At 51.4% G+C, this 26474-nt stretch overlaps 1 protein-coding gene across 2 annotated transcripts in view; it reads left to right on the top strand.

The window, feature by feature from the left end:
- The window catches only part of ITGA11 (integrin subunit alpha 11), a 54284-nt gene that overhangs the window by 19199 nt on the left and 8611 nt on the right, over positions 1-26474 (top strand). For both annotated transcript variants that reach the window (XM_087743251.1, XM_009470013.2), the window contains exons 3-23: positions 3300-3409; positions 5750-5841; positions 6145-6259; positions 7802-7929; positions 8618-8766; positions 9505-9649; positions 10092-10257; positions 11313-11383; positions 12113-12257; positions 14028-14176; positions 14457-14597; positions 15638-15841; positions 16315-16445; positions 17124-17290; positions 18628-18770; positions 19913-20023; positions 20256-20341; positions 21671-21878; positions 23507-23605; positions 25003-25079; positions 25787-25876. In XM_087743251.1, the coding sequence (XP_087599377.1) occupies positions 3300-3409; positions 5750-5841; positions 6145-6259; positions 7802-7929; positions 8618-8766; positions 9505-9649; positions 10092-10257; positions 11313-11383; positions 12113-12257; positions 14028-14176; positions 14457-14597; positions 15638-15841; positions 16315-16445; positions 17124-17290; positions 18628-18770; positions 19913-20023; positions 20256-20341; positions 21671-21878; positions 23507-23605; positions 25003-25079; positions 25787-25876 (2727 nt within the window). The remainder of the gene's footprint in view (positions 1-3299; positions 3410-5749; positions 5842-6144; positions 6260-7801; positions 7930-8617; positions 8767-9504; positions 9650-10091; positions 10258-11312; positions 11384-12112; positions 12258-14027; positions 14177-14456; positions 14598-15637; positions 15842-16314; positions 16446-17123; positions 17291-18627; positions 18771-19912; positions 20024-20255; positions 20342-21670; positions 21879-23506; positions 23606-25002; positions 25080-25786; positions 25877-26474) is intronic.

The raw sequence follows: 26474 nt of genomic DNA, 5'->3' as shown, positions 1-26474 counted from the left end.
GGCTTCTCCATTGCCTGATGCCTTCAAATCAGGGACGGATGTTTTTCCGGAAAATGTGCTCCAGCCAAACATAATTTATTGGGTTCAGTACTGAGATAACTGGCATGAATTAATGTCTGTGACACAGGGAATTTCACCAGATAATGTTTTGACTAAGGGAAAAAAAAAATACCCCAATAATTCAATCAGTACCAAGCAGCTGTGACTCTAATTGTTTTAGACACTGAAGCAGAGCAGCGTTTCGGGTTTTATGTTGCTTGGTGTGCTAGAAGCTCAACACCACTCGTGCACATGTAATGAAATAATTTAAAACAGTGGAAAAAAAAATGCAAATTGGGCTTGACACCATTGCTTTGATGTTTGCTGTGAGACTTGTCCAGCCTGCAGTGACGGACACAGCGTCCCGTCCCCAGCCCAGGCAGGGCACTGGGAAGTGGGACCCAGCACGGGCGCTTTGCTGGCAAAGCAGAAATTGGGTTTCCGCTCCCCTCGCTGCACAGGCAGAGCAGAGGCTCCTCGGGTATTTTCACCAACAGCCTGGTTTTCCTTTTTTTTTTTTTTCCTCCCCCCAGGATGAAAGTTAAAAATATGTCCTCAGACATGTTGCTCTGAGCAGTCTGCACTTTTCGCGTTTAATCCCTTTTTTTGCCTTTGTTTTCCCCATAAGGAGCGCATGAAAAGGAAGGCGAGGGCGGGCTTGTTTGGTTCTTATTTTCTTTTAAAGTTTCATTTATTAACCAAGCCGTGACGCAAGGTCCTGCCGCTTCCCTCTTTGCAGAGGGCTTTGCTTGTTTAGCATCAGGCTGTGGCCGGGGGGGGGGGGGGGATTGCAGCCCTCCAAGGAGCACGAAGGGGGAGATTTGGGGTGACCCATGGGTGCGTGGGGAGGGGGAGAGCCGGGATGGAGCAGGGGATGGCTCCCTGCTGCGGCAGGATGCTCCACTTGGATTTGGGTGATTTGGGATGGGACGGGTTTGGCTTTTCTTTTTTTTTTTTTTTTTTTTAGAAAAAAAGTATTTAGAGCATGGGTTTACAAACCACAAAGTAAGGGGAAAAGGTTTGTAAGCAGCCTGTGAGCTGGTGAGTAGGGCAGCATCTCTGACAGCCGACTTTGGGGAACGCTTACAGCATCCCTGCAACTGGCACCTTTCAAACAGCTGGAAAAGCCTTTTTCTCCCTAGCTGCCAAGTTTCCATGAGAATTTGACAGCTTCAGCTAATGAATCGTTTAAATTTAACCGAAAAGGGAAAACAATGCCATTGTCTTTGGGAGACAAAAATTCTGTTTTCATGAGCTTCACAACCCCTTTGCATTCATGGCAGTGCCTGTAAATATTTGGGCTTTCTTTGAGCTTCCAGCCCTGACGTAGGGCTGGGGAATTGGGGGAACGGGTGGTTTGCCCTCGTCATTGTCTCGCGTTTTAAAGAGATGCTTCGACCTAATAACTGCTGGTGTTCGGGAATATTTATTAATGGGTAGTGTGATAATATTAATATGTGAAAATCAATGAGTAGTGTGATAATATTAATATGTGAATATTAACTAATGGGAAAGTCCCAGATGGGATTTTCCTGCTGTGAAGTGGGGGGACACATCAAAGTGAAGAAGTTAATGTTAAATCCTGTTTATGTTAAACTCTTCTATTGGAATGAAGAACTAAAAAATGAGAACACCATCTGAGATGTGTCAACCTTCATTTCTTTTCATCTTCAAGGTCTTTTTCTCTCCCCCTCCCACACTCTTTCACTACATTTCCCATCTTCCACCTTCCCCTCGTCTCTGACCATGAGCAAACGGGCATTGAGAGTGCGGCAGAGGCAGAGGGAGACGAGCAAACTCCTTGCACAGGTCAGGGAGAAGGTACCAGATTTCCCTGAGCTTCTGGATGCTATTCAGGACAGTTCCAGATGGTTATTATTTTCCCCTAATTAATCTCCTTGTTAGCAATGAAGCTCTAAGACAGGAAGTATTTCCATGAGAATCCTTAAACACTGCTTAGATTTTGGAGCTTTTAATTTGGTGAGCAATTCCATTTTATAGTGATGGAATAAAAGAATGAGTGTTCAGTGTCTTTGTAGAAGCAGTGTTTAAAAAAAAAAAAAAAATTACCATTTCTGGTCTAACAAGGAACATCTGTGCTGGGGACGGTCGCTTTGCCAGCTGCTGGGTAAAGCAGCGCGGAACAAAAGAGGTCCTGTTTATCTGGCAATCCGGACTTGGATGGTCACATCCACCGATAGGATTTTGAAAGCAAAAAAGCCATGGAGCAGATTTATTTTGAGGCTAAGACATTGGGAGCAGAAGACGCCAATAACCCGTGGTTCGAGGTATTTTTGAACTAGCCTGGAAGGAATGGCCAAATTCCTCAGGTCCTGCTTTCCTCCTCCTTTTGGTTTGCTGTTTTGTACTATTCTGGTCAAGTCCACAAGAAAAAGTGAGAAAAATGCTTGCAATGTCCCAGATACATCCTGACTAGTGGTCTGCACCCTTGATGGATGTATGTGTTTTTATTAGCTCCTCTTATTTTAAAGAACAGATAGGTGCCCAACGTCCTTGCCCACTGCTGAGCTGGGGATCCTAACGTACCGCTCTGGGCTGCTTGTAAGTGAATGGAGCAAAACTCCTGGAAATTCACTTTTTCAGCTGTTTAGTGGGGAAAATTCCCCGCAGATCCCAGTGTAAGCTGCTGTTACTGCTACACCAACTCTTTGCTATTCCTTCGGGTATCACTAGGCAGGACTCCTTCGTACACATCCGAGTCCTGAAGGCAATCCTGGCACAAAAAGGTTCCTACCTGAAGCAGCGGTGAGAAGGGACACCTCCATTTCCCCCTCCCTGGGGCCAGCCATGCCCACCACCGGCCCTCAGACAGATGCTGAGGGTTTCGGTGCCGGTGCCAGCCATGAGCTGAGGTGGTGATGGGGGTCCTCTGCTCCTCCCCACACCGTCAGCTGGTTTTGCAGACCTCGCTCGCTGCCAGGCGTTCATTCGCCCCTGTTGCATCTGATGGCCATTACTTCCAAGCAGCAGTGAGTCATCGTCCCCGGCTTATTGCTGCCTGCTGTCGTGGGAAGGGAAAGTCAAAACAATGCTTTTGTTGCTTGCGCCGAGTCAGGTCAGGGGAACGACGGCGTCCCCCCAGCAAGGGACCCTCTCCTGACTCCCCCCTGAGCCACGAGCCAGGGGTTTGGGCTGGGGAATCCTTTTTCCTGGTGGAGTTCCCTTCGGTGGTGGCCATGGGTTTGCTCCCACACCTCCCCCCCAGCCGCTGGGCACTGACAGACCCCTCTTTCCCGCAGGCTGGTGGTGGGAGCTCCCTACGAAACCAACGGCCAGCAGAAGACGGGAGATGTCTACAAGTGCCCGGTGACCAGTGACACCCACAGCAACTGCACCAAACTCAACCTAGGTACTGCACGCCCGCAGGGCAGCAAGGGGAATGGGGCATTTTTAACACGGTGTTTTTTATCACTGCTTTGGCCTGTAAAGGTGAACCCTGTCACGTTGCCCAGATTGTCCCCAAAAGCGTGAAGACTGCATGTTTTAGGAGGATTTTTAGACAAGGAATTATTTCAGGTGTTCATGTTACTCCTGGTGCTGAGCTTTAAGCAGCGTTAGGGTAAAATCAAGCAAATCTGAATAAAGTAAAAAAGTTATTTATTTAATATAGCTTAAACTGGTTTGTTAAATGATCAGGATAAACTTACCAAAGGATAATGGTCCCACTAGCAAATACCTGACTGCACATGGCCGTGTCTGTATTCCCTCTCCGGTGGATGCTCGGACAACATGTCCACCACAGCAGGTTCCCTGATCACAGGCAAGTTTTGCTCCCAGCATCCATCCTGCTCCCTAGGCTTTGGTATTTGGGGAATTATCCCCCAGCCCCACCACCCCCAGGCCCCGTCACTCCCGTCACAGGAGGGGAGACTCTGGGGGTGCTCCCGTCCCACAGACATCCCAATCCCATCCCCCTGGATGGAGAGAGCGAGCTCTTTCTTGAAGTTTCTCAGGCTGGTCCAGCACCGGCTGTGCCGACAGCACAATATCGCGATATCGCGACCTGCCCTCCCCGGGTCAGGGCAGTGCAAGTCTCGGGGGCGGGGGGGGGGACAAGTCCTGTTTGCTGTCCAAAGTGGGAGACCCGACGGGCACGTCCCTGTCTCAGCGGGGAATGTGGGAGCCGGGGACTTTCTCATGGTCCTGAGGAGCATCGCTGGGGTTTGGGGGCAAGGTCTGGGATTTTTTAACGCTGGAGCCAGCTGTTCTCACTTCATTTTTCATCATTATGAATCTGAACTATCCTGGGTTTCTACCAGAGCTGATAAGAGAGGAGGAACTTTGAGTCATCTGCAATATTTGATTGATTGGCTCAAAATCTTTTTTTTTTAAACATTGTTTTCTTTTTTCCTTTTCTTTTGTTATTTGCTATGAGAACATTGAGATTCTTCAAGGAAATAAATCTCTTCTGTGTGTAAATTTGACTCTTGCTAAAAGTAATCTTTTTTCCATTGGAAATGAGTTCCAAATGAAAAGATCGGTTCCATGAGCACATCCTATTTTATTTTTTTCCCAATTAACTTGTCTAGTTAGCACAATCCACTGAGGCCCTTTGAGTAAAACCAGACGCGGAGCTGCCCTGGGGGATGCCCAGCTGACAGCCAGCGTGCGGCAGAGATGACCGTAGCATGGAGAAGCAGGAGCTGACGTGGGACCGGGGCTCTGCCCCTGCCCTGCCCACGCCGAGTGGGCAGCGGGTGCAGGAGCTGGCAGGGAGCATCCCGCTCCCCACCGCAGAGCTGCGGTTGTGAGGTGTAGCATAGCTGGGTACCAGGGCAGGACAGCGGGGTGGCAGCATCTGCAGCCGGGATCCTGGAGGATTTGTAACGTGGGCCAAAGCCCCTTTTTTCTCTGGCTTTGCTGTGGTGTGCGTGCAGACGGCAGGTTGAAGCAAGCTCAGGGCGCGCGGGTGAGAGCCGGGGCTGCAGCCAGCAGGTCTGTGGGGAGAAGTGAGGGGTTGTTGGAAGCTGCTCAGCTTCGGGCTGAGCTTCTACAAGCTCCAGGTTGTGTATCTTGGTTTATGAGCCTCTTCTCGGCTTAAACCTCAGTAAGAAACTTCCAAAGATCACAGGCAAAGAAACCAACCCCTCAATTTTACCATTAATTGCCCAATTTCCTCCTTCTCAGTTTGCTTCTTGGTCCTAACAGCAAAGGGGGAGCCCTGGGTCATGGGGAGCTGCATCACCCCTTGAAGTGGAGGAATGGCTGGGTTAGGCAGCACTGGTGCCACAGCTAAACGATATCAGCAGTAACAGAAAGACAGGGCTGCCCTGGGGGCCATTCCCAGTTTCTGGGCTGTAACGTGGGAAACAAAACCAATGCACAAAGATAAATCAGCCACTGGTGACCCAACAATAAAAGATGGGATGCTAGAGCCGCTCAGAGGGGTTTCTTCCTAAAGACTGACTACGTAAGGGATGCCGGCTCTGACTCACGGTTTCATTCCCTAGAAGATGTTTCTCCTTGGTTGTGACATCTAAGAAAAAAACCAACTCTTACCTTGACCACTGCTTCCAAAAAAACCCAAAAGCACAAAGTCTGCAGTGTAAGCATGCCGAGACGGCTCTCCTCCAGTGTTCAGCTGGGTTTCCTCTTGCTCGAGAGATGCTGGGGAGCAAGACGGGGACATGGGCTGGGTGGCTGGCATCCCTGCCTGGCGGCTGTCCCTAACCGCATCCTCTCTCCGAAGGACGGGTAACGCTCTCCAATGTCTCCGAGCGGAAGGACAACATGCGCCTCGGCCTCAGCCTGGCTACCAACCCCAAGGACAACAGCTTTCTGGTGAGGAATGGGGGCTTCGGCTCAGCCTGGCCGCCCTGCGCGGGGAGGTCACTGCAAGGTGCACGTACATAGCACGTAAAGGCATGCCAAACCAAATGCATGTACATATACGTGTAAGGGCACGCAAATACACCTCTCTGTGTATTTATTTATACGCTGCATGCACCGCGGGGCTCAGGAACCTCATGCACCCCCATCTTCCACAGGGGAAAAAGATGCCAAAGCAAAGGACAGCCTTGAAAAGCAGCAATTAAAAAGTGGCAATTTTAAACCCATCCCTGATGCTTGATTTTTTTCCCCCAGGCCTGTAGCCCTCTCTGGTCCCATGAGTGTGGGAGCTCCTACTACACCACGGGCATGTGCTCCCGGGTCAACTCCAACTTCAGGTTCTCCAAGACGGTGGCTCCGGCTCTGCAGAGTATGAGAAACAATCTGCCCTGCAGCTCTAATCCCGCCTTTGAAGTCAGAGGGAATTTCTGTTCTCTAATCGCTTCAGTCCCATTGAGAAAACAAAGCGATGTCAGTGTTTAAGCGAAGGCAAGAGAGCAGAGGAAATGGTTGCAGGGAAGTGATTCAAAGGGGGTTACGTACACAGACATCTGGTAAACATTTTCCTTTTGACTGATAGCCGGGGAAGACAAAAAATACCTTATTCTTCCAAAACTAGAAATAAAAGTATCCAGAATATTTTATCAGCACAGCTAGGAAGGCAAAATAGGGAAAGAATTCAGACCTTGGCCACACAAAACAAAGAGCCCATTGACTGAAAGCTAAATATTTTGGCCCAAATTTGTAAATTTGGGTACGTGATTTTATTCTGAGGTATTAAACAAGCTTCCAGGCTTTCCTGTGGGTGGTACGAAATTGCAGAAGCCTGTCCTGCACCATCAGGGCTCCCAGAAGCTCCTTGCCCCAGCTGGGCGTGGGATGTGATGCCCCAGCTCCATCACCTATTTGGTGTCAATTAATTCTCAGGGCATAGAGCAGGGCATGGGAAAATGGGACTTTTAGGGGGCAGAGGCAATAAAGGCAGAGCCCACCACCAAATGCTCAGTGTTGCTTCTCTCTTTATGGCCAGGAGATGCTTTTAGCCCTCTCTGCAAAGGGCAACTGTTTTTTTAGGGAGAAGGTGGCTAACGAGCAGAGCGTTATCATTTAGCGAGTGGGATGCAGAGAGTCGGCTCCTCTCCCTGGGTCCCGGGGTGAGCGGGGGATTGGGATGGTGGTGGGCAGCTGAGGACCACAGTGATGGAGTGACCCATGTGAGACTCCAGCCCATGGATGCGCTAACCCATAAATGCCCACAGTCAGTGAAAAGGTCAACCGATAAATGTCTGTCGTTGGAAAATTCAGCATCTTCTAGTTTTCTGCAGCTTTTCTAAATAATGTTATAAAATATAAGCAAGATAGAGAGATGGCAGTGAGCAATTTTCACTGCTGAAAACCAGTCGACTGTCTAAATCCTCTGCAGCCCGTACTGCTGGGCTGAGCCCTGGGGTCCTCGCCGGGGTTCTTGGCTGCCTCACTGCTGAGGATTTAACGGGAAGGGGAGGAAATGCCCGACTTGCGTTGTAGGGCGAGCACAGGCAGGGCTGGGGAGTGACTCAGGGGTAAAGCATTGCTTGGCGGGAGGGACGGGGGCCGGATCCTACCTACAGCGGGCCACTCTTTGAAGTATGCAGCTATATTAGACCGGATAAAGGCCCAAATCTGAATCAGAAAGGATACTGCTGAGTGTTATTCTTAGAAAGTTATCCAGTCTTTTCTCGGCAGAGAGGATGCTTGTGGCTTCTCTCTACCTTGCTGAAGCCCAAAAGTCTTTATGAATGATTGAAATAAGATTTTTTTTTTTTTAACAAATCATAAGAACAAGTACCTGACTGCAAGGAATGAAGCCATAAATCTCTCCTTTGCAAGTGTTGCCAAGGTCTTTCAATAACACACTGCATATTTTTCACAGGATGCCAGACGTACATGGACATAATCATAGTTCTGGATGGATCAAACAGCATATATCCTTGGGTTGAAGTTCAGCACTTCCTGATAAACATCTTGAAAAAATTTTATATTGGCCCCGGCCAGATACAAGTAAGCCCCTGCACAACTTGTGCTTCCCGCTGTGTCGTGCTGAGTCCCCTGGCTGCGCTGACGGGGCCCTCTTTGACGCTCTTTTTCTGCCAATATGTTGTAATATGGCGCCCCGCTTTTTCAAAATAAACTTTCAATATATGGATTTTAAAGCTGAGCCCGTGGAAATAACACTCACATTAATGTCTCTAAATGAGCTATGGAGAGAGCAGCACCCCACACCCTGTCTGGGCATGGGGAGGATGAAATCACATAGAAATACAGAAGTATTGCCCTGTGCTGAGGCAGCTTGTTACAGCTCTGACGAGCTCTCCATCCTCTTCCTAATAGTGATAGTGGGCTGATTTGGGCAGGGATATCCTCAACAATTTGCACAAATAACCCCCAATTTGGTCCCATCTAGAGATGCTGAGGGTCGGCACTGGGGCACAGCACATCTGCATCACCCCAAACCTTTATAGCAGGGCAGGGGGGGCTGCACATGGGTGAGAGCTGGCAGAGAATAGAAATAACATTGAGCATTATCAGTGGTCCCGTAGAGGGAAAACTGGAGCAAATTGGGACAGAGTGACTGATTTTTAAAGGTGACTGTTATTTTGCGTGATGGACAAAACAAGCTCGTTGTGTCGCAGGCCCTCGCTACGCAGTGGGTTGTTGGCGTCTTTTGTGATATTCTTTTAATCCCTAGGTCGGAGTTGTTCAGTACGGAGAAGATGTTGTCCATGAGTTTCATTTAAATGACTACAGGTCTGTAAAAGATGTGGTAGCAGCTGCCAGTCACATAGAGCAAAGAGGAGGTACAGAAACCAGGACTGCCTATGGGATAGAGTTTGCTCGGTAAAAATCTCTCACCTTCCTGTTCCTCCTGATAACAAGTTTAAAATCACTGTTTGTTTTTCTTCCCTCTCTCCCCCTTCACTTTTCCTCGCTGCTTAGAAAGCATGGGATACCGCCAGGCTAAAAATGCTTTTGCAAAACCGCTCAGTCCTTAATTAGTGCTTTACAAACGATGCTTTCCAAAACTGCTCCGTCCTCGGTTGCAGCTGGACCAGACGGAGGGCACAGAGGCAGGCTCTGAAGAAGTATCCTCTTTCCGAAAGCAGCCAGAGCTGAGCTCTCAGCCCCCAAACGCAACCCTGCGCCTGCCCCAGGCACTGTAGCTCTTCTGCAGGTGTCCGTCGGGTACCCGGGAGCTCCGTACAGCCCCAACCCACGGCTCCATCTCCTCCATTGTCTGGGACAAGTGCTTGCTCCTGCACTTTTCTGCCATAGCTTGACAATATTCCTGCTGCAGATTTGGGGCATTTTGCTGAATTAAAGGCTCCTCTCCTGCAAGAAGCCAGCTCCATCGGTGGAAAAATCCCCTTTTAAAGTCCTAAAATGTTTCCCGAGAGTCCTGCACCCGACTGCACCTCCCCAAGGGCTAGCAGCCCACCAAACGCCGCTCGGCGCTTTACAATGCGGGCGGTTGGGTGTGCGTCTCGGCAGCCGCGGCGGTTTTGGTGATCGCGCGGCGGTGGGAGCTGCGACCCGCCTGGCGAGGCTGAGCAGCCCAGGGCATCTCTTCAATTGCAGCTCGGAAGCGTTTCAGAAAGGTGGCCGGAAAGGGGCAAAGAGAGTAATGATTGTAATCACAGATGGAGAGTCGCACGACAGCCCAGACCTGGAGAAGGTGATCGAGGACAGCGAGAAGGACAACGTCACCAGATACGCGGTGGCAGTAAGTGTTGGGGGGCTCTTTCGGCAGCGAACGGCTGCAAAAGCCGTGCAGAGCTCAGCGGTGCCCCGTGCACCCCAATGCCATGGGGCTGGCAGTGCAGCACACCTCCTGGCGTGTTTGCAGGGTGGCTGTTGCTGGCCCTGCTTTTGCAGGAGGCGGTAGGATGTTCAGCTCTGGATTCGGCTGCTGGAGCAGGCGCCATGGCCAGGGACAGGCAGGACCCTGCATTGTGCTGAGCACCCGAATTGCATGAGGGGTGCCCAGCCTGGGCTGCCTGGAGGAATTACAGCAAATCCTCGCTCCCTGGTTTGCTCCCGCAATGGGGTGTCAGTTGCCAAAGCTTTCAGGCTCCTTCTATATGGACACCCCTCACTCGGGTGCTTTGGGATTGCTCTATCCATCACATGAAAACCCGAGTCTTGCATTTCTATTTCAAACCTAGGTACTGGGTTATTATAACAGAAGAGGAATCAATCCCGAAGCCTTTTTGAATGAGATAAAATTTATAGCAAGCGACCCAGATGACAAGCATTTCTTTAATGTCACGGATGAAGCAGCACTCAAAGACATTGTGGATGCGCTGGGGGAAAGGATATTTAGCTTGGAAGGTGAGCGATGCTCCTCCGTGACACAGCCCGGCTGGCCAGGCTGCAGTGGGTTGCTTCAGATGTGCTGTCGGTCCTCGGTTCACTGAATTTAAACGGGTCACACTGGGGGTTTCCCTAATATGTTTGATACAGAACCTAAAATCACACTTTGAATATGTTTATATATAAAGAAATGTCTGTATTTTTGCATCCCTCAAGCATCAGGAACAGAGATGGCCTCTTCTCAAAAGGTGACCCCTTATTCTTGCAACGGTTATTTGCAGAGCTGTGACGGCTCTGCCATTTATAGCAAACCTTTGAAATTTGGCGCGGGGGTCATCTGGATGTCAGCATCTTTCTCGCCCATCAAACTCCATTCAAACCCAGATGCGTTATAAGCAGGCAAAAAACCACACACGGACTGCCAGGGGCTCCCTGGGGTGGCAGACATTGCGGGGTTATGGGAATAATGTGGGGTTTTACGGTTTATTGGCTGAAACGAAATATCAGGAAATATTTTTGTTCTAAATGACAGAGCTTCTGTCCGCCTTGTGACAAGTTAGTCAGTCTCCAAAACTAAATTTATCTAAATTTCATAGGAAAAGCGCATTCTGGGATGAACAATTGAAACAGAAGATGGAGGGCTTTCACTGAAAATTAAACATATCAGGGGAATTTTGGTCACACCAGCTCACAAACTCCCCACCAGTTTGCCAGTTATGTTGGTCCAGCCAGCCCAATGCCTCTCAGGGGAAGAAAGCTTGCCTGGGTGAGAAGCTTCACCCAGTTGCAATTATGAAGTAAAATCCTCTAAATCCACATTTTTGTGTGACCTCGCAGCTGGGAAAGGAGAGAACCGCACTGCAGCAGAGCTCCCAGTATCTGTGAGCAGCACAAGTTTGTGTAATTGTGGTCATTTAGGGAGAAACAGGCTCATTTGTGGCAACCGAGGTCCTTGTGCCCCAGGTGGGCTGGAGGTGGGCGCTCACCCCACCCCGACCCACTGGGGCTCCACTCAACCCCCCCAGGAGAGCAAAGCTCTTCATTAAATACAAATTCCCTTTTTTGTTTCTAAGGAACCAACAAGAACGAAATCTCCTTTGGCCTGGAAATGTCCCAGACTGGATTTTCATCGCATGTTGTGGAAGTAAGAGAGTAAACGTGGGGGTTTTTGCTCCTTTTTTGCACCCTTTAAAGGTGCTTTTTACCATCACCAGCAGCTGCAGGTGGGGAGATGGGTATTTTGGGCAAGTTATTAATCATGACACTAAATTGCTAACATGAACATAAGGAAGAAAATGCTGTTGGTGTTGGTTTATCCCATGGGAAGGGAATTGCTGGGAGACCAGGTGCTGGTCAGCAGTGGGATGCAGAGGATGGTCAGTCCCCCTCCACCCACGGGATCTGTGGGCTGGCAGGTCCCAGCAAAAAGCCAGGAGGGATTTCTGCTCGGGCTTTTCTTGGGGAGGAAAAGAACGCTGAAAAGATATGGATGGTGTGGAAAAGTCATTCCAGCATGTTTAAAAATCTCCATCTTTCCAGGTGTGCTTTGGAGAATGGTTTGCTTGATTTTTTTTTTATTATTGTTTTTTTTTTTCTTTTCCATTTGTGAGATTTCTCCCCTTTTCTGTAAAATGTGCGATTTCTGAGAGGGACCATTTGCTGTTTTTCTCTTCTGCACTCTGCAGCCTCCGATAAGTATATAGTTTAGGATTTGGGCTTTGAGGGACCCCTATATGTGCTCTCACACAACACCAGCCCATTGGGTGCCCTCATCCATCTCAGCATGAGTCAGCTTTGCCCGCATGGGCAGCATGGGGGAGAATTACCTCCACTTGGCAAGAAATACCCTCAAGCTGCTCCTGCTCTCCCACAGGATGGGATCTTGCTGGGGGCAGTGGGTGCCTATGACTGGAACGGGGCCGTCCTGAAGGAAACCAGCAGCGGGAAGGTCATTCCCCTGCGGGAATCTTATCTCCAGGAGTTCCCGGAGGAGCTGAAAAATCATGGAGCGTATTTAGGTAAGAAAGCCTAATGAGGCTCTGCTGCCAGGGCTGAATTCATGATTTTGTGCTTAATAATAGGAAGAACAACATGTTTCTCAAATGACTAATAGCAGCCAGCGCTCCCAGTGTAGGCAGCACCATGCCCAGCTGTCTGCGAGTTCCCGTCAGCGCGAGACCCCTTGCTCAGGGATGCAGCGTATGTGAGCATCCTCACCTGGGAAGAGTCCAGTGTTGACCACGGTGTGCAGCACAGAAGTGATTTAAATGCAGAAGTAGCTCAGAGACCGCCCAGCCCGGGTCATCTACAGCGCTTACTGGAATGGTTTAAAAAGCACTGATGAAATTTCATGCCTAGGGAGGAAATACCTGCTGGGTTAATCCGTTCCATGTGCGGCCGTTGAAGCTCCGGAGTAAAAATATCAGCCTGGTTTGCAAAATGAAGCCTCTCTCCGGAGATGTGCGTGCCAGGCTGAGCTGCCCCGTGGCAGGGAGCGGGGTGGGATGCTGCGGGGTCACCCACCGGTGTGTCGGGGCTCTTTCCTCCGCTAGGGACACAAAGAGCCCCTGGGCACACAGGTCACCTCTTGGGGTGACAGCAGAGTGTCCCCCCACCTTGGCTGCAAGTGCCTGGACTGGGCACGGCTGCGGCTGTGCAAGGGGTACCCATGACAGTATGAGGGAGCTCAGCTGGGCTCTGTCTTTCCCCTTGCCTGGATAAGAAATCCAGGAATATTAAGGAAACGCCGGTGCATCTTGCTGCGGAGCAGCCCGGCTCGCCCAGCACCGGGACCTGGGGCTTTCAAGGCTGATGCTTGGCTTAGGAATATCCCCCCAGGAGGGGAATATTTAGGGAGACGGAGACCCCCGGTAAGGCCAATGCCCAGGGAAAGGGGTCTGTAAACCCCAATAATCCCTGGAGATTGTCAAAACTCAACTGGATGTGACCCCGAGTGATCTGATCCAGCTTCATGGTTGGCCATGTTTTGAGTTTCTAATAATTTAAGTAGCATTTAAAACTGACTGTGAATGTGCAGGAACCTGGAGCTGGGTTTGAAAAACAGGATTTTACAGCCCCAGCATTGTATTCCTGCATAAGCCCATCTGCAACCATAGGCAAGTGCTGCAGCCCAGTGTGCGATGTGTGGTGTCGGTGATCCCGGCGCAGAAAATAACCCGTCTGGGTAGGAAAGAGGGATCGCTCAGGGTCATTCGCTTATGCAGGGTTATTTCCATAAGGACTCGTGAGTGATGGTCTTGACGGATTCATGGCTTTTATTGGACTGTGAACGTTAACATCAAGCATCAGGAGTGTCTTTCACGCTTGGTTTCGGACGCAACGGTGCTGGGGTCTCAAGGGAGCAGGGCAGTGAGTGGGCGCTGCAGCCTCCTGGCATGCATGCACCTTGCTAGCGTTTGTTTAACTTGATGTGAGCCATGAAATAAAACACTTATCAGGCTGTGAATCGGACTTGCCTTTGATGAGAGAAGGATTTTGCACGGGGTTTGCCGGCTGCGTTAGGTGGTGCCAAAACTCTTGGCGCAGCTGCACTGCTCAGGGTGTAGCTAGGACCTGAGCAGGCGGCTTAAAGCCCAAGGCCAGGGCGCTGGGGTTTATTTGAATGACTTTATCTTCGAAGAAATCTGGGTTTCTAGCTTCCCTGTCTGGGAGGCGGCCAGAGCTGTGTCAGCAGCTGGGGGCTAATGGGAAGCCAAGCACCAGGCAGCAGGCGGGAGCAGGCAGGGAGCCGCTCAGCCGTGCTCACCCCGCGCCTGCCCCCCTTCCAGGTTACACCGTCTCCTCCGTCATATCCACCAAGCACGAGCGGATTTACGTTGCAGGAGCGCCCAGGTTCAACCACACCGGGAAAGTCATCATTTTCAGCATGCACAATAACCGAAACCTCACCATCCACCAGGCGCTGAAGGGAGAGCAGGTAACGCTGAGGGTGCTGCAGGGATTTTTCCATCCAAGGGGATGCTCCTCCATCATCATCCCCCTTCATTTTCCAAATTGTTCTGTTCAAATGGCTCAGCAGTGTGATACACCCACGGGCAGCTGGGGTTGTCGCTGGCTGTCGCTACACCTGCAGCTCCGAACCGTGTGGCTGTAGCAGGGATGGGGCTTGGAACGTCCCTGCGGTCCCAGCCGGGGGGGGTGGCAGTGCCCCTACACGCCAGGAGCATTGCTCCCATCCCCTCCTCTGTCTCCTCCAGATCGGCTCCTACTACGGCAGCGAGATCAACTCCCTCGATGTCAACGGTGATGGTGTCACCGACGTTTTGCTGGTGGGAGCCCCCATGTACTTCAGCGAGGGCAGGGAGAGGGGGAAGGTCTATGTCTACACCCTGCGGGAGGTACGTGGCAGCACCGCGGGGCGAGCCAGGGATGTTGCAGCGGCCAGGGCGTTTGGGTGCTATCACGGGAACTGTGTCCCCACGTGTCACCTTCCCGGGGTGGCTCCGGGCTGCGCACTCCCGCCAGCTTCCCTCAAACATCCCAGGGCACCACAGCCCGGTCCAAAGGCAACAGAGCTTGGCAGCGCCTTGCTGTTGTGGCTGCTGCGAGACTCGAGGAGGATTTGTCTCTTTTCCTTGTTTATAAACAATCTCAGGGGGTTTGCTCGCTGCCAGCGAAGGGAGTCCAGCCTGTGCTGGAGCGGAGCCGCCTCGTCTCGAGGCTTCGCTGCTGCTGGCCGAGTGAGCTTCCCGGCCCCGAGAAGGTGATGCACGGGGTGCAAGGTGGGGTCTTTGCAGCATGGGTGTCTCTCTGGAGAAGCAGTCTCCATCCACTTTGCCTGCCCCAAAACCATTCCCTCCAAGGGCACCCTCCTGCCTGGAGGCTGGGCCAGGCATGGGGTTGTGGGGAGCAGCAGGGTCGGTCCCTCCAGCATCCCTTCAGAGCACAGATGGGACATGTGCCACCCCCGTCCCCTGCCCTGGTGTCCAGCAGCACTCAGGGGCAGGACCAGCTTTCCTGCTGCCCTCAAATCTGGCTCAAAATGCAGTTTCTGAGCCAAATCCATCAGACGCCAGGGGCACGTGGGGCAGTGAGCAGGTCGTGCTCTATATCCAAGGCTGCAGAGCCCACCCAGAGCAGCCCAAGTCCCCATATCCAAAGCACAGCTTTTTATGCAATTATTTACATAGGTTGCTATAAAAGGAAGGCAAAGCAGGAGTGGGGCTGGCACAGGGCTCATCCATCCCCAAGGACGTGCTGAGCAGAAAGTCCCATGGCCCCAGGAGGGCTCTCACCTCCTTCCTTAGAGAAATTGCTCGCACATCACTGCATCTTGTTTGCTTGCCTTTGAGGGTTTTCTCCTCTTGCCATCCTTGCTGATGACATTTTCCTTTTTTGTTTGTTTTTTTTTTCCTTTTCTCTTTGGCTGGCCCAGCAGAACCGCTTCATTTCCAGCGGTGCCCTCGTCGATCTGCAGAGCTACCAGAACTCCCGCTTCGGCTCCTGCATCGCCGCCGTGCCCGACCTCAATCAGGACTCCTACAACGACCTTGTCGTCGGGGCACCTTTGGAGGACGAGCACCAAGGAGCTATATACATCTTCCTCGGCTTTGAAGAGACCATCCTGAAGAAGTACAAGCAGGTACGGCTCCTGGGTGCTTCGGTTGTCCTCGTCCTTCATCAGAACAAATATCATTTGTGCCCATTTTAAGGACTGATAGAGCACAATAAATTCACACACGGTATTGCATTGTTAATTATTATTGCGAGATATTTTCTCTTGTGAGGGGGTCCAAGACAAAGCAAAAGTAGGGTATGGAAAACATGCTTGAAATTAGAGGCAATGCTTAGCACTCGGTGCAACAGATTGCTATAGATAAAACATTTCTCACACTTGTGAGAAATAGTAAATATGCAGAGTAATTTCAGCAGAAATCTCTGCATGGTGTCTCCGAAGAGAAACTGCTTGCATTCCCTGGAAAATTATGTTTGGTGCAATCACTGAGAAAGGGGCATCTTCAGTAGCGTGGTGGAGGTGGGCATGGCAAACCCCTCCTTCGCAGGCAGGGATGCTCCTGCTGGAAACCAGCCTGGATTCTCCCCTTTGCTTTTCAGCGGATAGCAGCTGTGGACCTCGCGCCGGGCCTGATGTATTTTGGATGCAGCATCCACGGACAGTTGGACCTGAATGAAGACGGGCTCATAGACTTGGCCGTCGGCTCTCTGGGGAATGCCGTGCTGTTGTGGTTAGCTCTATCTCCTTTGGCACTCTCCTCTGCCCGAAGCTCATTGCAGTATGATGACATTTTTTGGGGAAAACTGATCTCCAAACAATCTGACCCATCTTCCCACAATAATGACCCCCTGTCTGGTGGGGCCGTGGGATTTCAATGCCGTTGGGCCCTAGAAGGACGTCAGAGTTGGTTTTGCACTGAATTTCATCATTAGTTCCCCAGGAGTTTCAAATCAGCTGATTGATTTGTGGTGATTTGCCCAGGCTCCCTCTGTTCTTATTTAATAAGAACAATTTAATATTTTCAAATATTGATTAATGTTTGGAAAGTCCCTTGAAGCTGTTAGGACGGAGGGTAGCTGTGCCCAGCAGAGACGGGCCACCCTGGGGTCTGCCCTGAAAAGTGTGATGTGCATGCAAGGGGCCAAATCCTGCCCTTGGTGTTGAGCTACTTCACTGGCATAAGCAGGAGGCAAATATGTGCAAGAGATTTTATTCTTCAAATACTATATAGATGAGCTTGAGAGTAGATCAGCATGCTGTGGTGACCTTTGGTCTTCCTCAGCACCTTCTTGATGTTGAGAAAATGGGTGAGAAGGTGTGAAAAGGGTGAATCAGGAGGTGTGGGAGAGACTTGGAGGCTGCTTATCCTGTGCCCCAGCACATCTCCCAGCCCCTGCTCGCCCCGCAGGTCCCGCAGCGTGGTCCAGATCAACGCCAGCATCCGCTTCGAGCCCTCCAAAATCAACATCTTCACCAAGGACTGCAAGCGGAACGGGAAGGATGCCACCTGCATGTCGGCCTTCATCTGCTTCACCGCCGTCTTCCTCTCGGCTCACTTCCAGACAGCCAGCGTGGGTAAGCGGCGCGGCTGCTCGCGCGACAAAAACCCCAATTCACGCGTTGTTTAGGTCTCCAGCCCCGAGGGAGCACCTGGCTCCTGCCAAGGGAAACCATGCCAAGGAGCTTGGCATGTCTGGAGGAGTGCACATTGCCATCTGCCACATCCCTTTTTACCCACAAATGTGTCCTTATCCTGGCTGATGTTGCAGGGACAGTGGCTCTGCCATTAAGCAGTGCCAAGGAACACCCCAAGGATACAACCTTACCTGTGTTTAACCTCTTCTCTCACCTACGCCCTGGGGCCAAGCTCTCCTGCAGCTCCTCTTGCTGTGATACGTGTGATGGGGATGTCACCACCACCCCACCAGCCAGCGGGACAGGAGAGGACGTGCCCGTACCATGTCCTGCAGAGCTCATCCATCCTCCCCGCTGCAGCGGCAGGACACATCTGCCGACCATATGTGCCTGTTTCCCTAATATCTCGGGGAATCTCTGTGAAGTTATTGGCCAGCTCTGCTATTAAACCCTTGCACGTTGCTGTGACCCCGGATCTAACCGGCGGATGCCCATGACTCAGCTGGAGCGGGGGGAAGCGATAGCAGCTCAGCTCCCTCCAACCCGGCAGCAAACGCTGTCAAAGGAAAATCAGGTCCCAAGTGAAGCCAAAGGAAAAACTCCCAGCCCCTAGAGCAAGAATTTTGATTTGTACTATCAAATCCAGTGTTTTCCTGCTATGATTGTGGAGCTTGCAGGACAAAAAGCCGAGTGGGGTTTTCTTTATTTATTTACTTTTACACTTATTTCTACTCAGAAGATCCCCCCACGGATGGTGTGGATGGGGGCTGACGGTTGCTCTTTGCTTTCTTGCATGTTTTGCATCGCATTGGTGTAGTGGGTGCAAACCCCTCCCTGCTCGGCACCGGGTTGGGGACCTTCAGGTTTTTTGACAGCACTGCAGGAAGAAAATGATCTCCAGTAAAGCATCTAGGAGAGGAGAGTGCTCCGGGGTAGAATACCTCCAGAACTGGGACAGGCCAGCATGTGAATATAGAATAGGCAGATGGTTATATATCCTGCACAGGCTTTACTCGGTGTCTTGTAGTAATGCATTTTTAAAGTTCCTCATTTGACCTGAAGAGTGGACGCTTTGCCCAAAAGAAATGTCTGTTAGAAACACTTAACAATAACTATAACCTGATTTTCCCAATTTTCCCTTAGTGTGCTCCCTGCCATACTCCTCCCAGTGGGGCAATAGGGGTTTGAGTGCACAAAAGCCCATTTTTTGATCCAGTGTTGCTATATAGTGAGCATAACCCCGGGGAAAAGCCCTGACAGCACTGCTCTCCCTCCAGCACTGCGGTACAATGCCACCATCGACGAGCGCAGGTACACGCCGCGGGCTCACCTGGACGAGAGCGGGGAGCGGCACACGCAGAAGGGGCTGGTGCTGCTCGCCGGGCAGGAGCACTGCGACAGGCTCCAGTTCCACGTCTTGGTGAGTGTGAAGGAGGACAAGGCCAGGGTCTCCTCCTCTGCCAGCCCCAGGGGAGAGCCAGCTGCCCGAGCAAAGACAGTCTCCACCTTGTGCAAAACAGCGATGCACCAGGATGTGGTCAGAGGAGCCTCGATGGCTTCATGAGGCTGGAAATGAGCCTCATCCTCCAGCCTGGATTTCTTCGCGCTGGGTTTGATGTGGTCAGGGATGGAGCTGCTGGTGCGCGGCAGCTGCTGGGTCCCCGAGCGTTGACTTCATTGCAGCCCCAGCTTGCGCTGTGCTCCTTTCCACGAGCCGCTAGCCATGCTCTTGGGGAGGACGTGCACTCCTGACGCCCAGATCAGGCTGATCGTCCTGCTCCAAAATCAGTGAAAACTCATCTTTTCCATCAGGAAACAAATGCCTCCATGCCAGTCCCTGGTGCTCTCACCCTCCGCACCGCTCTGACCATCAGGGTCCCCCTCCCCAAGTGCAGGAGCCAGAGAAACCCTCTGCATTGCTTGCAGGGAACAGCTGATGCACAAACCTGGCCAAAATCAAACATTCCCAGTGAATGATGAGAATATTGCAGAGGCCAGGGAGGGCCGAGCTGCCAGACTGGCCCGGCCCCAAGCCCCAGCCTGAACCGCCGTGAACTTCTGGGAAATTTGAGTCTGGAGCTTGAGATGGAGCTTGTGATTTAGCCCAAGAAGCATCTCACTTCAGAGCATCTATCTGAACCCCGTGCGGCTGAGGCAATGCAGGGGAAGAGCTCGTAGAGCTGCAGGAAAGGTGCAGCTTCGCTGCCGGCCAGATGAGCCCCAGATAAGGGTTGCAGGACAGCTCTGTCCCCCCGGGAGCCTGGCTTGGGGTCAGTCCCCTCGGAGCATCCATCTTTTGGAGCCAGCATCTCCAGGGTGAAGCTTTTCACCATCAGATGGGTGTTGAGTGGCACTGCTGAGCTCGGGTTGTCTCTGTCCCTAGGTGAGGATTAGCTGGAGAGACAGAATGATTACACACTGAGTATATTAGATTGCAAAGCTTTTATTTCATAAAATAATCAATCACACATGCCTGTAATTCTGCCTTACCTTGCTCCCTGACGCGGCCCCTCCACCAGCAGGAGCCCTGTCCTTCTCAACGATGCTTTCTGTCCACCGCAGGACACAGCTGACTATGTGAAGCCAGTGACGTTCTCCATCGACTACGAGCTGGAGCACCCCGAGAACGGCCCCATGCTGGACGACGGCTGGCCCACCTCGCTCAAGGTCTCGGTAGGTAGCAGCACCGACCTCCCAGGTTGCCTTTTATCAAATGCTTGGGCAGCAGATATATCTCTGAAGGTAACATTTGCTTCTTTATCTTGGGGCTGTAATCCCTGGTCCCTCCCGTGATGCCAATGTGTTCGCATTCGCTGCAGCCTGGGATCGCCACCCGTGTCTCTTCTTCTTGGAGTATAACGTGGTGTGCAAAGCGTCATTGAGCTGCTCTTGTTGTCCCCCTCAGGTCCCTTTCTGGAACGGGTGCAATGAGGATGAGCACTGTGTCCCTGACCTGGTCCTGGACGCCAGAAGCGATGTGCCCAGTGCCATGTGAGTAGGTCACTCGGAGCATCCTCCCAACCAGTATCACAAACCGGGAGGGCTCCAAATCCCAGCCCCAACCCATGCTCCATAGAGACTGGCATCGCAGCTGGTCCTTCATCCAACACCACCATGAGATGCTCCTCGGCACCTCCGCTCACAGCGGGTCTCTGAGCCTCTGCCTGCTCCCTGCCTGGAACAAAGAGGTGGTTTTTCAGGGAATCCACAAAATAACTAATATTTGATGCTATGGTGATGAGCCCCCGGGAGACAAATCAGTAAATAACAGGGGGGAGTAAATGCAAGGCTGGCATTGCCCACTTGGCAATTACAGGCTTGACTCACGCAGCAGAAATAATTATATGCTACATCTGATCACTTAGAGAGCATATAAAGGTTATCTAGGAGCACAGGAGCCTGAATCTCGGCCTCCCGTCAACGGCAGTGGGCTCTGGATCAAGCTCATGGCCAGCACTGCTACCTGGGGATTGCTTGTATCCCGTAATTCAACATTTATTGCTCTGTGTCTCCTGTAAACTCTTGGTCCTGAGGCTGCGACCTGGAGCATGACTGGTTCTGGCTGGGCGGCGCTGTGGGAGGTTGAAGTGAGCTGTAGGTAGGGGATTATTTATGGATCTTAGTGGCTGGAGTCCTGCAAATAATCATGGGCAGACACCATGGTCTGTGAGGGTGCCAGACCTCTGGTCCACCTCCTCCCGAACCCTTGGAGCTTTCCCGATGGCATCAGCAAGCACCAGATCGTGCCCTGCAAGAGCAGCTGATGTGGAGGTGATTTCTGCTGAGAAAACTGTTTTTGAGGTGACTTGTTGGAATAGAGCTATTCCTTCAAACCAGCGCCCTGGCTGTCCCACTGTTAGAGACAGAAGGTGGCATCGTCCTACGTTTTCCTTTCCTTTTTTATTTTGCATAAAGAAAATAAATGCCCAAACACCCATCAAGTCTGTAAAAGCAGACACTGCCATTGCAGAGTTTGTGCTGGTAAACTTACCAGGAGGTAGATCTCAGCCAGGCTGAAACTAAAGGCCAGCTTTACCCTTTGCTAATGGTATGGAATCTATTTTTCCTTACATCCCGGCTGTGTTAAGAGCTCCTAACTGGGTTTGAGAAAGCTAGGCACCGCTAGCCAAAAATCACAAGCAAAATGATGGTCCACGTGAGGAATTTGTGATTCCTCTTTCCTAGCAGCGCCGCATGACAGAGGGAGAGCAGGGATTTCCTTGCGCTGTCCTGTGCACCGTGCACATAAAAACCCTGGGGCCAGGTCTTGGTGCTGTGCTGGCGGCAGCTCGTGCCTTCACCGCTGCCCTCGTCTCGCAGGGAGTATTGCCGGCGGGCTCTGCGGAGGCCACCGCCGGACTGCTCGGCCTTCAGCCTCTCCTTCGACACCTCCGTCTTCGTCATCGAGAGCAGCAGGAGGAGGGTGGCCGTGGAGGCGGCGCTGGAGAACCGAGGCGAAAATGCCTACAGCACGGTCCTCAACATCTCCTTCTCCAGAAACCTCCAGTTCGCCAGCTTGATCCCCAAGGTGAGGCTGCCGGGGGAGATCCAGGGCTTTCCAGAGGCGTTTCTAATCCCGGCCGGATGAGAAAGCTGTGTCCTAAACCAGAGCCCAAAAATGTCTCCATCCCTCATAAATCAGGCATGTTTATGGGCTTAGTTCCTAAGCACTTGCAGCCCTTTCAGCTCTTTATTTTGGAAATACAAAAACGTTTGAATTTTAAGAGCCTGAAAGAAGGTCAAATGCAAATGAAATTGCTTCCCTCTTTATTTTTCTACTCCAATAGTTTAAAAATACTTGCTGCACGTGGCCAAGTTCCTGTCAGGGATGAATTTTTGCAGCTGAGATATAACTCCTGGAAGTATGGCCTAATAACGGGAACGTGGTCGCAGCTCAGCATCGAGCCGAGCGATGCCACTTCTCTACGGCTGTCCCCTGGCTGAGCCCATCGTGCCCCATCCACTCCCACCCTCCCCCGCCACTCGCTCCGTCTTGGTGTGACTCCTCCCTTCTCCCAGCGAGGTTTGGGAAATATGCTGATGCTGCTGAGCCCTCTCTCATCCCCCCAATGACTTCATACCCGCCCGCAGATCCCATGTCCTGCATTTGTTTTTCTACAAGCCATGCCAAGGGAAAATTGTGGGGCACGTTGCCCACAAAATAAGAAAAACGCATTTTCTGAGAGATTACTCTAAATTAAGTGAGGGGGGAAAACCCTACGATGCTCGGTAACAGAGAGCACCATGCAGCAGTGGTTGCGGGAAATATTTGTAGCTGGTTATGGAAGCATCGCTGCTAACGGGTTCCTGGTTGACGCCTCTTATAAATAAGCAAATTGCCAACTGGAGGGGATGGATGTTTGTGTCAGAGGCTGTACAGAGACCCAAATAAAAAGTAGCTGTGGCCCCAGAAAGTCCATAATCTCAGCAGACGAGTGGGAGAAGGCTCCAGGTTGTTGCTGATGGCTGTCAAGGCATTTTCCCTGCGGCTGGTGCTGGGATGTTTCGGTTCCTGAGTAGGACTTGTCCAGTGGACCAGCGAATAGCTCATCGTCTCATGATGGGGAGGGACACCTGCATACAACCTGCTTACAACCTCTTGTAGGGTTGCTACAGCCTGGCAGCAGAGGAGGCAGAGCAGGGACCCATCCCACCCCAGCCTGCGCGTGAGCTTTGCAACGGGCAGGAGCTTCCCCAGCCTGGCTGGTGAGCTGGAAGGTGTTCAAGCAGCAGGAACGTAATTGTTGAGACAAGGAAATTAAATATTCCTGCTTAGCTGGTGGCCATTGAGAATAATAGCTCATGTTATCTCTTATCTTCCCTGTGACTCCTCAACACAGAAAAATATTCTTCTTCCCAGTTATAGTGCCAAGAATAATTGGGTTCATTCATTCACTGCTGTAGTTAAATTTCTAAAGAGGATTTAAATCAGAAAGCTGGAAGCCGCTTGCTAGAAATGCCCTCTCCAGGAATGGCCCTAGAAATTCAGCTGCATGGGAAGGATTCCCAGCCTGCAGCAAGCAGGGGGGTTGGTTGGTTGTGTTTTCCAGAAGTTAAAGCCTCTTTTGAGCCCCATGGGTGTGTTTGCTGCTTTCACAAAGAGCCAGGTCACAGGGCTTCTGCCCAGTGTCATGGACACGTCGCATCCCATTTTAGGATGACACGGACATCAACATCGACTGCATGACTGAAGACAAGCACCTCAACAAGAAAGTGTGCAATGTGAGCTACCCGTTTTTCCGAGCCAAGGCCAAGGTAAAGCTATTCCCTCCCTCCCAAGTGAGGCTTCGCCCGCAGGACAGGAGCCCTCTGCTGCCAGTACAGCCGTGGGGGCCACATCCATCCATTTGCGGGCTGGGCGGCTTTGAATAGGAGTTTTAAAGATACACATTTGGTTTCTTCCTTTTCTGTCTGTTGCTGCTGTTTGAAAGTCGCAGTAGGGGAGCCGGGATGGTTAGGACGCTGCTTTGATGCTAGGAGAGCACCAAAATGAAACCCAGCTCCTCCGAGTAAAAGGATTTGACTCCAGCCCTTTGGAGCAATTTAATATTGGCTTCAAACCACTGATGGTAACTTCCCCAAGCTCCTTCCTTGCAGGATGAGGCACCCTTCCCTCCCTGAGAGGTATTCCTTGTTCTGAACACCCAGGGTCCCTCCGGACCCTCCTCCAAGCCTGCCCAAGCCCCCTCGGGCTGGTGGCATCCTCCAAACCGCAGCTCACAGCGGTTCCCAGCACTTGGGATAAGCCCAAGTCCAGTGAGCGTAATTTTTTATATGTCATAAAACCCTTTGTAAGCATTAAGGTAGAGAAGGAAAAGCGAGGAGATGCCATGGGCAGAGCAGGACCTCGCTTGCCAAGGTCACTCTCTCCAGTCACCTTGTGAAAACCCACCTGCCTGTCCTGCACCCCTGTGGGAAAATGGGCCGAGACGAGTGGGATCTACAGAGAAATCTTTCCAACCGCTGTATCCGTCTGAAGCCTTTCCTTGTCAAAAGCTTGATAATGACGGATGAGCTCCAGGCAACTCGCTAGGCTTTAAAGCTCCGAAAAAAGCCCTCTCAGATGCCTGTGGCCGTACACGAGAGCGCAGCAGCCCCGACTCCCCATGACCTACGGGGGCTGAGAATGCATCTGCGTGGCATCAGGTAGTCCAGGTCCTGCCAAAACAAAGACAAGCTGGAAATGGAAATTTGGCCCAAAAGCAGCAGGAGTTTTAATATTATACTCAGCTGTGCAGTCCCAGACAGTTTGAGGTCATTGCCACAGCTCTTGCAGATGTGACATTTATCACATTTTATTGTTGTTGGCCTCTCTCCGGCTGCCTTCCCCCGCCAGCCGACCCCGTGCCGCAGATGGGAGCGAGCGGCCTCTCGCTGCAGGTCCCCCGGAGGGTTTCTCTTCCAAAGGGGGGCTGCTTGCTTCTCCAATCTCAGAGCAAAAAAATGCAGTGTGTGGGGCTGAGAATAAATCCTGCAAATCCCCCGCGTGGCCTCTTCTCTCCCTGGAAGGCCAAGGCTCTGCCCAAAGCCCAGCAGCATCTCCCGGGGGGATCAGGGGGATGCTCTCACCCACAGAGCACCCGCTGCTGGCTGGCACTCGGGGTTTTTTTTTTCCCCTAGTGTTTTCTGCAATCTGTTTCCAACCTCCGCAGGTAGCTTTTCGCCTGGATTTTGAATTCAGCAAGTCGATTTTCCTTCAAAGCATGGAGATCTACTTGATCGCCAACAGGTTAATGGTTGCTTTCTCCCTTGCATGTGTTTGCGAGGTCGATGGGACTTTGCCTGCTTGCGTTGGGTTTCTTTCTTCCATAGCCATAGGTGATGCTGGAGGCTTTACTCGGGGAATAACCACAAGGAAACCTGATTGCCACGGGTTATTACAGAGTGTGCAGCCCTGTATTCACAAACTAGGCTTTTTTTTATTTATCTATGTATTTATATTGATCATTTTTCTGTATATGTGGAGGCTGTGCAGCTGCTGCCAGGCTCTGCGCTGAGCAGAAAGGGTCTCGGCCACTGCTGCTTTCTTACTCACCGTCACAACTGCAAATACTCCCAGGAAAAATATCTCCTAACAGCTTTGCAAAATCCTCCTCGCTCACTTGCCCTGCACAGGTAAAGCTTTCTGACAGCCAAGGGAAATCTCGTCAGGGCTTTTTTTTTTTTTCATTTTCATCATTAGAGCAGATGAGGATTTGCTCTGCTGGGGCTGCTACACTGCTTTAAGGCTGCTGGGTGTGAAACCTCTCTCCAAATGATCTTTTATGGCCTTGGGCTAATAAAAGTTACAGAATAAAATTGCTCCTCTTTACACTTTGGCCAAAAAGCAAAAGTTCAGCCCTTCTCCACCTGCTTCCCTATGACCCCCCCCCCCAAAAAACCCAGAGGGGAGCTGGCTCCCACCTCACCCCCTGCTTGCCCCGCTGCTGTTGACAGTGACAGCGAGGAGAAGGAGAGCACCAAGGAAGACAACTTTGCCCACCTGAATTTTCAGCTGAAGTACGAAGCCGACCTGCTCTTCACCAGGTGCGTGTGTTGGAAGGGGACGCAGCTTTTGGGGGGACACGGCTTGCAGGGTGGCCTTTGGGACAACCAGTGCTGGCCCCACGGGAGCTGCATTCAAACAGAGCCCAGCGCAAATTGGGCTTTAATTTGGGGAATCTGGGTTTGGTTTAGAAAAGGGGCTGAAGGAACCATAAAAATCACTCTGCAAGGATTCCTTGGTGCTGCACACCACGCTCGGTGGGTCCTTACAAAAATCAACAGCAAGAAGCAACGAGGTGCTGTGCTTTCACAATGTTTAAATGCACAAGTCTTATTAAACAGGTGTGAGGGCAATTTTTTTTTAAGGGGAAAAAGTACTTATTGTAGGTAGTAATGTTCATAACATGTTACTAGCCAGTGTCTGGGCCGGTAGCCATCTCACTGAAAGTCCTCTCAGCCGAAGCTCAGCTGAGGGATGTGTGTGGAAGGGTTTGGGCATCAACAGTAACTACAGCAGAGAGTGTCCTCGGTCCAAGAAGAGCAGGGAGCTAAGGCACAGATGATAATTTATTAACCTGATTATAAGAAAAAACGTGGACCCCAGAAGCACATTCCCTGGCACAACTTGCTGTAATTCTTA

The sequence above is a fragment of the Nipponia nippon genome, unplaced genomic scaffold (genome assembly GCF_047370975.1).
Source record: "Nipponia nippon isolate SJK-2023a ecotype South Korea unplaced genomic scaffold, ASM4737097v1 scaffold_9, whole genome shotgun sequence".
Taxonomy (NCBI): Eukaryota; Metazoa; Chordata; class Aves; order Pelecaniformes; family Threskiornithidae; genus Nipponia; species Nipponia nippon.
This window is presented reverse-complemented; position numbering and strand designations above follow the sequence as displayed.